Source organism: Rhineura floridana, chromosome 12, assembly GCF_030035675.1.
Source record: "Rhineura floridana isolate rRhiFlo1 chromosome 12, rRhiFlo1.hap2, whole genome shotgun sequence".
NCBI lineage: Eukaryota > Metazoa > Chordata > Lepidosauria > Squamata > Rhineuridae > Rhineura > Rhineura floridana.
Window position 1 is genome coordinate 44,926,747 of NC_084491.1, and position 11,060 is coordinate 44,937,806.

An 11,060-nucleotide genomic window follows, 5' to 3' on the forward strand; every position below is an offset into this window, starting at 1 on the left:
TGCCATCCGTGAGCTTTATGCCATACATACATCCCTAGGAAGAGGAGCTGCCTGCAGGCCTACAAGAAAAACTGCTGGCTGGACTACAGGGCAGCCCACACCAGCAACCTTGACCCCGGCTGGCAGCGAGGGGGGAATTTCTCAACCTCCAGCACAGGCTCAGTTGAGCAAACATGGCGACAGCCAGGGGGGATGTCAGCAACAGATGCTCCCCCTCCCGCCAGGTCCCCTGGTCGAACTTTGGCCAAATAGCCTCAACTGCCTCGGGGGGAGGGGGTATAAATGAGAAGCTGCCCAGGAAGGCTCCAGACAGCAACTCCTGGGAAGAAGAAGGAGCAGGTAAGGGGGGGGGGACTTGCTGGATGGTGCAAAGGGAGGGGCTCTCCCCCAGGGCCCAACTGTGGGAGAGCCTGTCCAGTCACAAAGTGCTTTGGATCTGTGAGCTGCTTCCAGGCCAATTTGTGCATTTAAGAAAAGAAAAGAAAGCCATGTACCGCATTTTGCCAACAGGGCAGCTGGGGCTTCAGATTCTGCTTTCAGTGCCTGATCACAATCCCAGGACCAAAACCCAACCAACAAACGGTGTGCTTCTCGGGGATGTGTAGTGGGCTTTCCCCTCCCATAGCACCCACATCACATCTGGGAAGAGTGGCAGCCGGCAGGGATAGAGCTTTGGACCCCCTTTTTCTAAAGAGAGGCAGTGTGAGTTGCAAGGAGCAACTGGTGCAGTCCATGGAGAAGAGGACCTGGAAGAGGCCACATCAGCAGAGTTGACCACACGTCTAGCCCAGAGTCCAGCTTGGGCAACCTCACGGACCTATGAAGCCATCTTATCCTGAGCCAGATGCTTGTCTCCTCCGACTGGCAGGCACCATCCTGGGTCAGGCAGAGAGCAGTCCTTTCCTGAGCCTGGCAAGCCAAGACCCTCCGGATGCCATCGGGGATAGAACACAGAGCAGGAAGGCCCTCCACTGAACTAGGATGCCCACCCTCCCGGCAGCAGAGCTAGGGTGGGCTTTATGAAATCTCGCAGCTCAGGCATCTTCTACTGAGTCAGACCCTTGGCCCATCTGCCTCAGTACTGCTTGCACTGGCCGGCAGTGGCTCTGCAGGGTCTCAAAGGGGGTTCTTTCCCAGCCCACCTGGAGATGCTGCTGGGGATTGGACTGGGGGCTTTGTGCATTCAAAGCAAATGCTCTGCCGCCGAGCTCTGATGGCTCTTCCTCTGGCACACTCTGCCCTGCACAACAGAACAACTGCTTCTCAAAGCAGCCATACAGATGTGGATCGGTCCCTTTCCGGAGGGGGGGGGTTCACAACCTGCTTTGTGGCGAGTGCCTTGCCCAGCAGACCCTCAGGCTGTCAGAGCAAAAGCTGGCAGGGCCAGGTGAGGAACAACGAACCAGTCTAGTCCTAGGGAGGGTGCCTCGCTTCTCTTGGGGCCTAACCCTGCAGGTACAGGTTAGGGAGACTCAGTCCAGCTTCCTGGAACTCCTATCCTTGAGGCTCTGAGTTCAGGGTCCAGGTGAGCCCTGGAGTTGCGCCTTGGAGGCAAGAGGCCCAAGGGGCAATGGCCTTCCCAGAGCACAGGACACGGAACGATGGGCTCAAGTTGCAGGAAGACAGATTTCAGCTGAACATCAGGTCCTAACTGTCAGAGCTGTACGACAATGGAACCAATGACCGAGGGAGGTGGTGGCCTCTCCAACCCTGGAGGCATTCAAGAGGCAGCTGGACAGCCACCTGTCGGGGATGCTTTAATTTGGATTTCTGCAATGAGCAGGGGGTTGGCCTTATATTCCCTTCCACTATTCTATGATCCTAACCTTGGCTGCCAGTGGTGGTGGTGGTGGGGAGGAATAGAGGAAAGAGGGCAATCGCCTCTTGGTGAGGATGGCAGCATTCCGTCACATCCAGAGGGAAATGTTCTCTGGGACTGGGGCCCCTTGCTCTGCCACCCTCAGGGCCTCCAGTGACGTGCCTCTTTTCTTCCATCACAGATTCAGCCAAGCAACACAATGAAGGCCCCCCTCCTGGTGCTCTTTGCTCTTCTGGCTCTGCTCGCTGCCTTTGCACGTAAGAACTCCCCCTCCCCCCCCCGGTCATATGCCTGTACTGAATTGGGCCTGCTCACATGCATCCCTGCCTGCGTGGAGGGTGCAAGGGGCACTCTCAAGAGCCCAGCGAGTGACTGGGCCAGCCACTGGGAAAAGAGGGATTTCTCCCTTCCTTGGGGCCACCAACTGGGTGGGCGATTGCCACGGGCTCCCCAGCATGCATGAGCCCCACACATTGGCTCCTTAGGATGAGAACCACCTGGGAGCTCCCACACACACACCCCGGCCATGAGACCTGCACACTGCCCTCACTCTGAATTCACATGCTCATGCCTCCCCCCCCTTCAGCTGGGGGAATCAACCAGCAAGACAGTTGAGACTCTTTCCTCCCCCACCCCAAAAAACGAAACCGTGTTTGTGTGTACTCATGTGTGGAGGGATGAGAGTGCCGGATTGCTCTCTAGTTCCTTTCCCTCTTTTTTTTTCTTTTTGGCCTTGCAGGGGCTCAAGAACCCCAGGAAGAGAGCCTGCTGGCCAAGGTGCAAACCATCGCCCAACAAGCAGCCGAGAAGGCCCAGGAGCACTTGACCACCCTCCAGCAGTCTGGGGTGGCCCAGCAGGCCAGGTGAGGGAGATCCACTAAGCGCCAAGCCGGGGAAAGGCAGGCAGAGGAGAAGGGGGCATGCATGGCCCTTGGGGGGCAGCTTATACTGGCAGGCAGGGCTGGCCCTCAACATGCCCTCTCCCAGAACCTTGCAAGGCCCCTCCCCACAAAAAGGGCCAGCTGTGCACAAGGTAGGCCACCTGACTCCTTCTGCTGGGGAGGGCGCATCTCCGTGGTATCCACAAGGTGGACTGAGCATCTGTCACGGCACGTGGGGCAGAGGGAGCTTCTTCTGGGTCTGCATCACACAGGTCCCTTCATTAGACAATGTGGAAAATGTGAATGGACAGAGGGGTCTCCTCCACCTAAACATATCTCCTTTCTATCACCCCCTTTCTTTAGGGAATGGTTCACCAGTAATGTGGAAAACGCCAAGGATTACCTCAGCACTCTAAGGGAGAAGCTTACCTCCCTGTTGGAGAAATCAGCACCCGCAGCATGATGAAACTCTGGCTCCACCTGCAGTTCCAGGCAGACCCTCAGCGGCCCTCAGTGGCCCTCCTTGCCCTTTCCCTGTCTAGTAACTCCCTCCCTGGAGCACCTCATTGTTCTTAAGTGTGGCGCTTCCCCCATTAAAACTTGCAAACACTTTGCCTGGTTGAATTTCTTGCTGTGAACCAAGAAAGCCACTTGGACGGAGCCAACGGGAGCAAGAGCAGCACCTTCGCCAGGACGAGGGCCACCCAAGAAGAAATCAGCCAGCTCCCCGGTGAGGGCAGCAGCCCCTTCCTGCGACCCAGGGGTGGGGAACCCTCAGCCCTCCAGATGCTGCTGAACCCCAACTCCTGTTGGCCATGCTTGTTGGGGCTGAGGGGAGGTGTAGTTCAGCAATGTCTGGAGGGCCAAAGGGCTCCCCTGCCTTCTCGAACCACTGGAAGGGGCTGCGAGGACGAGGCCTCCATCACACTGTCCTGGCCTCTTCCAGTTCAACTCACTGGCCACAGTCCTTGTGCCTGCTGAAGCTCATCCCTGCCCCAGTCAGTTGGGATGAGGTTGGCCTCTGTGTGTGCTGTGGGCAGGGGGGGGGAAGAGAACCCAAATCTGGTGGTGGTGGCTCAGACTGGGGGTGTGTGTAGCTTTGCACGGGTGGGTGGGTGGGGGTGTTGGAAGCAGGCAGGGGCATCTCCGTCTAGGCAGGGGGGCTTCTGCAGCCCCTGCCGGCTCCAGACTTGTGCCTGCACCACCCAAGAATCAAGGTCAGCCGCCATAACAGCCACTGCCACCAGGGGGCCAAATGGCCAAGGAAATCGTCGCCTGGCTGGCTGGGGACTGGCTGCTTTCAGATTCCTCCCACCCTCCGCCTTTTATCTGAGGAGCGGGCAGTTGTGTGCTGGGTCACCCCCCCCCCGAGTACTGATGGGCTCTTCTGCCCCAGAAGGTTTGGCCTTAAAACGCCAGGGGATTCCTTCCCCGGGTCTGCCCCCCTAGAACATTCGATTCCAAGAGGTGGGGATCAGCAGCAGCAGCACCTCTGCAGACCCTCACGTCTGCTCAGGTGGCAGTGGTGTCCTTCCATCACCTGGCTTGGCCTGGAGCTTGCCAGGGTTCAGGGGCCTCCATGGGCAAAGGGAGTGGACCTTTGGGCAACTGGGCCCTTGTCCAGCACAAGACGCTTGGCAAGTGGGCAGGGCATGCCTGGCCTCCAAGCAGAAGGGCCGCTGCTGTGGCCTTGCCAAGTTCACCCAGAGGCTTGCATGGCCGGACTCAACCCACCCAGGACCTGAAGCGGCCTGCCATCCCTCAGCCTGTGCCTTCTACATCATCCTCTTAAGGAGCCGAGAGGCACTCTCCTCACCCTCAGAACTGGGCACGGAGAAGCAGGGCCTTTGCCCTTGCAAAAAGGAGCCAGTCACTCCTCTCCACCCCCAGTGTGCCCCTATTCAAGGCAGCGGACATCCATCACACAACAACCATATCTGAAGGTGCCTTTTATTTATTTGACAAAAAAAGAGAAAGAGACAGGCACTGGCCTGAGCAGTTTTGGGGAGGGGGAGGGGGAGCTAGGCCTTCCACTCCAGTTTCTAACCCTTACGGGGGGAGGAGGTACAACCACCCCTTTCCCTCTCCACCCCCCTAACCCACCCAGGGTTCACATGTCCAAAGAGGCGGGCTGGGAAAGGTCAACGATAAATATTCAGGTGGAGAGACAGTGCTTATTCAGTGGAGAGGGAGGCCGAAGGTCCAGGCAGGGGTCCCTGTGATCCTGGAAGGAGGGGCAGGGGGCTTCCCTCTAGGCCTGCTGCTGCTCCTGCTCCAAGGCCTTTTCTGCAGACTCCAGCAGGGTCACGAAGCGGGTCTTGACTTTTTCCAGAAAGGGAACCACTTCTTCTTTCAGTTTTTCTACCATGGGTGTAATTTTCCCCTGCAAAGCGGTGAGGTGCTGCTGGACCTGAGCGTGGATCTGGGTCAACTCAGGGACGGCCTTCTCGCGCCAGGCTTGCAGCCTCTCGCTCATCTTCTGACGCAATTCATCAATGTTGGGGGCCAGGTTCTTGCGGAGCTCATCCATGTGCGCCCGCAGCTTGTCCCGTGTGTCCTCAGCCAATGGCGTCAGCTTCTGCTGCACCGTCTCCAGGTTCTGGCGGCCAAGTTCCCGCAGCTCTTGGATGATGGGCTCCAACTTGGCTCTGTAGACCTCCATCTCCTGCTGGACCTTTTTGTTGAAGTCATCAATAGAGGGCTGGACCTTGGCCTTCACACTCTCCAGGTCCTTGTTCAGCTCCTGGCGCACCTTCTCAAACTCTGCCCGTACTTGGGCCTTGAGTGCTTCCAGTTCGGGGCCCAGCTCTTCGTGGACCTTAGCTGCTGCAGCACTCAGACTGTCCAAATGGTCAGCTAGCTTCAGGCTGCAGGGAGGAGGAAGCAGAAGAAACAGAGTTACGGTCCAAGGAGAAGCCCTCTTCCTCCTTCTGCGGCAGCCAAGAAGGAAGTGCTCCTTCTCCCAGAGCAGGCCCACAGCACTGGCCAGCTGCTGCCTCCTGCTCTGCTAAACAGGGTCAGGGTGTCCATTCTCCCCTTCCCAGGATATGGAACAGAAGTGAGAAAGCCACCCTTGGTGCTGGGAAGCCCCAATGCCTTTCAGCACATTTTGCTCAAGCTCTTTGTAGCACGTTGGGCTTGAGCGCCAGAGCACAATTGGCAAGCTGGGCCGTACATCTGGAGGGGGGGGCACCTGTCTTTTCTCTTGCAGAAGCTCATCACAGCAAAATGGGAGTCTCCTACAGTCCCAGCCCAACACAGGGACTGTTCATGCTCAGGCCGACATCCCTCAATGCAAGCAAAAACTGCTTGGACAGAAATCTCATGTCTCCTTCTGCCACACCCATTGTCCCACTCCTCCCCCATCTTTATCAAAGGAGCCCCCCACCTCATGTTTTTCAAACACGTCGTATTTTGGCTTCATAATCAGATTTTGTTTTGTTCCCATCTGGAAAATATTCACCTACTTAGCAGGTGGTGAAAAATGTATTTTCAAGCCTCCTTTTCCAGCTCTGAATTTGCTGATACTGTTCAGGAGTGCAACCAGGCGGTGGGGGTCATGCCCAACCAGCCCCTCTGGATTTTGTGGACCCCCTCCTGAGCTCTGCCTTCCAGAGAACGCCCCTGAAATCAGAACAGCTGGAAGCCCTTGATATTTGTTTTTTAGCTGGCAGAGAGAGTGGCAGCCATAACACCCCTGCTCCAGAACTGCATGAGGGCGGCTGGAATCAGGGCAACCTGTGGCCCTGGGCTGAGGGAGGCCACTGCAGACCACAGAGCCACCCCGTCCCCCCAGCAGACAGGAAGACCTCCTTTGACAGAAGCATCATCTCCAGAAGAGGGCACAGCATCGGGGGGGCATTGGCCACCCCCACCAGAGGCTGCCAGCCCATTCCCTGGTCTCCCATAATCTGTCACTCACTCAAGCTGCTGGCCCAGGGTGGAGGTATCAATCTGGCTGACAGCATCACGGGCACCAGTCTTGATGGTTTCCAGGTAAACTTGGGCGTAGTCTCTGAGGCGCTCCACGTGGCTCTGTGCGGGTTCCTCGTGCTGCCAGAAGTGGCGGGCCTGAGTTCCTGCAGAGGCGAGGCAGGCCAAGTTAAGAGCAGGCCAGAGGGGGAGGTAGAAGGGAGCCAGGCCTCCCCAGTCTGGTCCTGCAAAGGCAGAGCTTCCCTCTGACCCTTTGCGTGCAGATTCCTCCACTGCTGCTTCTCCCTCACCCCAAGCAGGGATTAGCTACACTTTCCTAGCTGAGATCGGAACATGTCACCCCCATGACCCCTCACAGCTCTCCTACCCAGGCACTGGGCAGGAGTGGGGCTGCTCAGTGCCATCTCTCTCCTGCCCCCCGCCCCCTCCTGCTGCAGCCATGTCCCAGCCTATGAGCACCATACTCACCTGTGAGGAACAGCAGGACCAAGGTCACTGTGACGGCTCTCATCTTGCAGCACGTTCCAACCTGGAGATTGCAGAAGGGGCTCCAGTAAGGTCAGGAAAACCCACACAAATGTAAAAACCAACCCTGGAAAGGGATTCCTTGAGCTCTTCTCTCTCAATGCCACCCAGGCCAAGGGAGTGAGAATGTGTAGGTGGGAGAAATAATGGGCCCCCTAAAACTGGGCTCTTAGCCAAGACAGCTCACACCCAGAGGCTGCAGAGCTGCTGGTGGGCAAACAAGAGGGGAGGACTGGTTGCCGGCGGGCTTTCCGAGGGGCACCCGTGAGAAACAGCAGCATGCTGGAGGCGGCAGACTCGCCTTGGCCCAATCCAGCAGGGCAGCTCTTTCTGCCCTCAGGCACAAGACCTGCCAAATGGCCACTCTAGGTCCGCCTGGCCCAGCAGCCTGGTCTTGCCAGGGCAGCAGCAAGAAGATGTCCAGAGATGCTTCACAATCAGGAGCGGCTTGTCTCCAGGCGGCAGCACTTGCTAACTGGGAGACCCCAGCCGGAACTTCTGTCCCAAAGATACCCCCCACCTTAATTCCCTCTGATGATAAACCCAAGAGGATGTTCCAGACAGGACCACCAAGACCAGTCTCTGCCAACCTGGGCCCTCCAGGTCTTGGGTGGTCCAAAACAGCTGGCGGGCACCAGGTTGGTGAAGGCTGTCCAAGCCTAAAGAAAGAGATGGGAGCGGGGGCTTCTCAAAAGGAGAAGCAGAGTCCTTTTGCAGTGCTGGAAAATTCAGAAGGAAGGGGAGAGAGAGAGAGAGAGAGAGAGAGAGAAGAACCTCAGAGGGTACCCGGAGGGCCCAGCTTCTTACCAGCTCCTTCGGCGTCTGCTGCTGTTGCTGCTTGTGCTGCTTGATCCTCAGTGGTGGCTATTTATACTAGAGGTGGTTGTTTATTGCCGGAGATAAGTCAAAGCTGTAAATGGGGAATTCACTCCCAAGCCGTGACTATGTGGCGCTGAGAGTTCAAGGATCAAACACACATCCCCAGGGGAACGGGGTTGACCACGGCACAACAGGGGCCTGGCAGGTGAGTCTGGAACAAACATGGAGGCAGAGCTGGGCCCAGGGCCAACTCTCTGACCCAGATTTGCCCTCGTGGGCACAGCACGGACCCCTCCAGTTGGCTGGACAGCAGCCAAGGAGGGAGATTTGCAAGGCTGCTGTTGTTCTCAAGTGACTCAAGGACTCTGTCCTCAGTGCTGTCAGCAATATCTGTGGTACACCTCTCTGACCTGAAGCCTCCCAACACCAATCAGGTGAACCCTTAACAAAAGGCCAAGGATGCCAGCTGATTCCAGCAAGTTGCTCTACTCGGTAGAGGGACCAGCATGTTGGGAAAGTTGGCAAGCTTTGGCACAGCCTTTGCCATGCCTACTCTAAACCATGACCCACCTTAGCCCCCACACCCCAGGCCAAGCCTCACCTCTGTCCACAGAAACCAAGGCCTTTTTGTTCTCACAGCCCCCAGAGAACGTGGCCATGCTGGGTCTGGTTGCACCATTTCAGACGGCAAGTGACATATGGGGGGCCAACATGATGGAATGCTCCTCCGACACACACAAGGGAAAGGATAAGGGGTTTTCGCCGTGAAGGAAATATTCTGTATGGAGGAGCATTCCATCATGTTGGCCCCCACTTGCCTTCTGAAGTGGCAGTCCAGCCCAGACACAGGTTGACCACCTCTTCTGTTTACGAGAATGAGGCCCAGGTTTCAGTACTGCAATTCCCTTCTCCAGTCATTCCGGGGAAGGAAGACGTTCCAGCACTTCAACTAAAAGAAGCGGTCTCTGGTCCACACACTGCATGACTAAGCTCCAGGTGGGCAAGGGGCTCAGGGTGAAGGACACTTCAGCTGCCCCTAACCTGGTGCCATCCTGCAAAGTCTGCCCAAAAGAGGAAACCTCCTTATGCCAGCTCCCATCAGCCTCAACCCGCATGGCTGCGCTGGCTGGGACTGATGGGAGTTGTACTCCAAAACATTTGGGGGGCACCAGGTTAGGGAAGTAGCACTATGTGATGAGTCCCCATGGTCAAAGAGGGTTCTTGCAAAGATGATGTCTGGAGCTCTCTTTATACATCCTGATAAGAAACCCCGCTTCCACCAAGGAAAGGCAGTGACTGGAAGCTGAATGCATTATGTAGACGCGACCGTGCTTGGATGCACTTGCCTATCCCACTTAGGTCCTTCTAGGATGGCTAGCCATGAGGAAACAGCCCCTATGCCTCACCCCAATTTCTGCAAAGTCTGCTTAACAGAGACTTCCTTATACCAGAGCAGACTATTTGTCTGCTCCAGCCTAGCTTTCCTTGTCCTGATGCCCTCTGGAAGTTGTCAGACTACAGTTCCCATCAGCCCCAGCCAGTATGGCAAAGGATGATGGGAATTGTGGCCCCAGATAAAGGAAAGCTAGTCTCCCCTGACTGGCTGAGGCAGCTCTCTAGGATCTCAGAGAGGCAAGTGTATATCCCAGCACCTGGTACTACCTGATCATCTTTTAAACTTGGGTGAGCCAGGGATGGGATGGGATGCCTTGCAAGCAAAGCAGGTGATCTACCTGTTAGGGACCCATCCTGTTGTCTAGGGTTACAAGCTTATCTCCACAGCTGGAAAGGCCAGAAACTTGCATTCTCTGAAGTAGCAACCCCACCCCACGCCAGTTTATGGAGTATTCTCCCTATGGAGGCCCACCTAATGCCAACATTGTCATCTTTTTGGCACCAGGCAAAGACATTTTTATTTTCTTCGGCATTTGGGCAGCACCAACAATACGGTGTTTTTAATGTTTGTGTGATTTTAGTTTTCTTTTTCTTTTTTTTAGTGGGAAGTGATATATAAATGTAATAAATCTCAGTCTATTAAATCCTCTCCCTGTGCTCAGAGACTGAGAATCTGAATGCTGAATTTTGAACCAGACACTAAGGTTGGTGCCTGTGTAGAGCAACTGAATGAATGGAATTCAGGCAGCCTTAGACATGACCTTTATCTGCCACAGGATGCATGTCTGTAGACCTCCAGAAAAGGGGGGTTGCCACTCACCTTAAAATTCAAGCAGCCAGGAAGCACTTCTGTCTTCTGAGGGCTACAGAATCCCTCCTCCTCCTCCTCCTCCCTCAGAAGACAGATGTGCTTCCTGGCTGCTTGAATCCTTACTCTGTTTCCAGCGACGTAACCATGTTGGTCTCTTGCAGTAAACCCCAAATCTTCCGGCATCTTCAAGACTAATACCACCTGTCAGCTTCCTTTTATTGCCCTGCTCCCCCCAGGAAAGAGTCTCGATATTTGAAGACTGCTCTTTTGAGGCTGGGGCACAATAACGGCCCTCAAGGGAGCTCTGCTGGCCTTGCAGCTAATGCCCGCATGTGCCAGGGCAGCCTCATCTCCAGGTAAAGCTGGGAGGGACTTCCTGTCTGAAACCGGAGAGCCACTGCCAGCCAGTGTGGACAGTTCCAAGCCAGATGAAGCAAGGGTTTGACTCCGCAGAAGGCAGGCAGCTGCCTCGGTTCCTTGCAGAGGACTTGCACTCATAGCGCCATCATCTACTGCCCTCACCTGAGTCAGCCCACTGGTCCATTCGGCTCAGCACTGTCCGCACTGGCTGGCAGCAATTCTCCAGCATCTCAGATAGGAGACTCTCCTGCCCTTCTTGGGCTGGTCCTGGGGCCTTCAGCACACAGATCTACAACACTCCTCAGTCCAGCTGCTTCTGGGGAGAGCGTGTTAGAATCAGCCCTTTACAAGGAACTCCCCAGATTTGGGGATGGGGGGGAGAGAAATCCACATAAACCAGCTCAGGCATCGGGCTCCACTGTTAGCATCCCACTCAGTGAATGAACCATCCGGACTGACTGGGATGGAAGAATGACAAAGTGGTGGCCCATCAGGCCACAGAAACACAGCCAATGTT

General features: G+C 55.9%; 2 protein-coding genes across 2 annotated transcripts; one reads left to right on the plus strand and one right to left on the minus strand.

The window, feature by feature from the left end:
• The first annotated feature begins 258 nt into the window (after positions 1–258).
• APOC3 (apolipoprotein C3) lies at positions 259–3,312 on the plus strand. The gene is made up of 4 exons (XM_061592576.1): positions 259–339; positions 2,001–2,076; positions 2,559–2,682; positions 3,064–3,312. Exons 1-4 carry the CDS (start codon positions 283–285, stop codon positions 3,161–3,163), a joined length of 357 nt encoding a protein of 118 aa, XP_061448560.1. The 5' UTR covers positions 259–282; the 3' UTR covers positions 3,164–3,312.
• Positions 3,313–4,636: 1,324 nt separating this feature from the next.
• APOA1 (apolipoprotein A1) lies at positions 4,637–8,073 on the minus strand. Its single transcript, XM_061593425.1, has 4 exons — positions 7,966–8,073; positions 7,102–7,162; positions 6,623–6,779; positions 4,637–5,567 (listed from the first exon to the last, which is right to left on the minus strand). Exons 2-4 carry the CDS (start codon positions 7,142–7,144, stop codon positions 4,952–4,954), a joined length of 816 nt encoding a protein of 271 aa, XP_061449409.1. The 5' UTR covers positions 7,145–7,162; positions 7,966–8,073; the 3' UTR covers positions 4,637–4,951.
• Between the last annotated feature and the right edge of the window lie 2,987 nt (positions 8,074–11,060).

Coding starts and splice junctions, on each gene's coding strand:
- APOA1 (XM_061593425.1), bottom strand. CDS start 7,144: ATGAGAGCCGTCACAGTGACCTTGGTCCTGCTGTTCCTCACAG. Junction 6,780..7,101: donor GGTCCTGCTGTTCCTCACAG/GTGAGTATGGTG, acceptor TCGCCTCTGCAG/GAACTCAGGCCCGCCACTTC. Junction 5,568..6,622: donor ACCCTGGGCCAGCAGCTTGA/GTGAGTGACAGA, acceptor TCCTCCCTGCAG/CCTGAAGCTAGCTGACCATT.
- APOC3 (XM_061592576.1), top strand. CDS start 283: ATGAGAAGCTGCCCAGGAAGGCTCCAGACAGCAACTCCTGGGAAGAAG. Junction 340..2,000: donor CTGGGAAGAAGAAGGAGCAG/GTAAGGGGGGGG, acceptor CTTCCATCACAG/ATTCAGCCAAGCAACACAAT. Junction 2,683..3,063: donor GGGGTGGCCCAGCAGGCCAG/GTGAGGGAGATC, acceptor CCCTTTCTTTAG/GGAATGGTTCACCAGTAATG.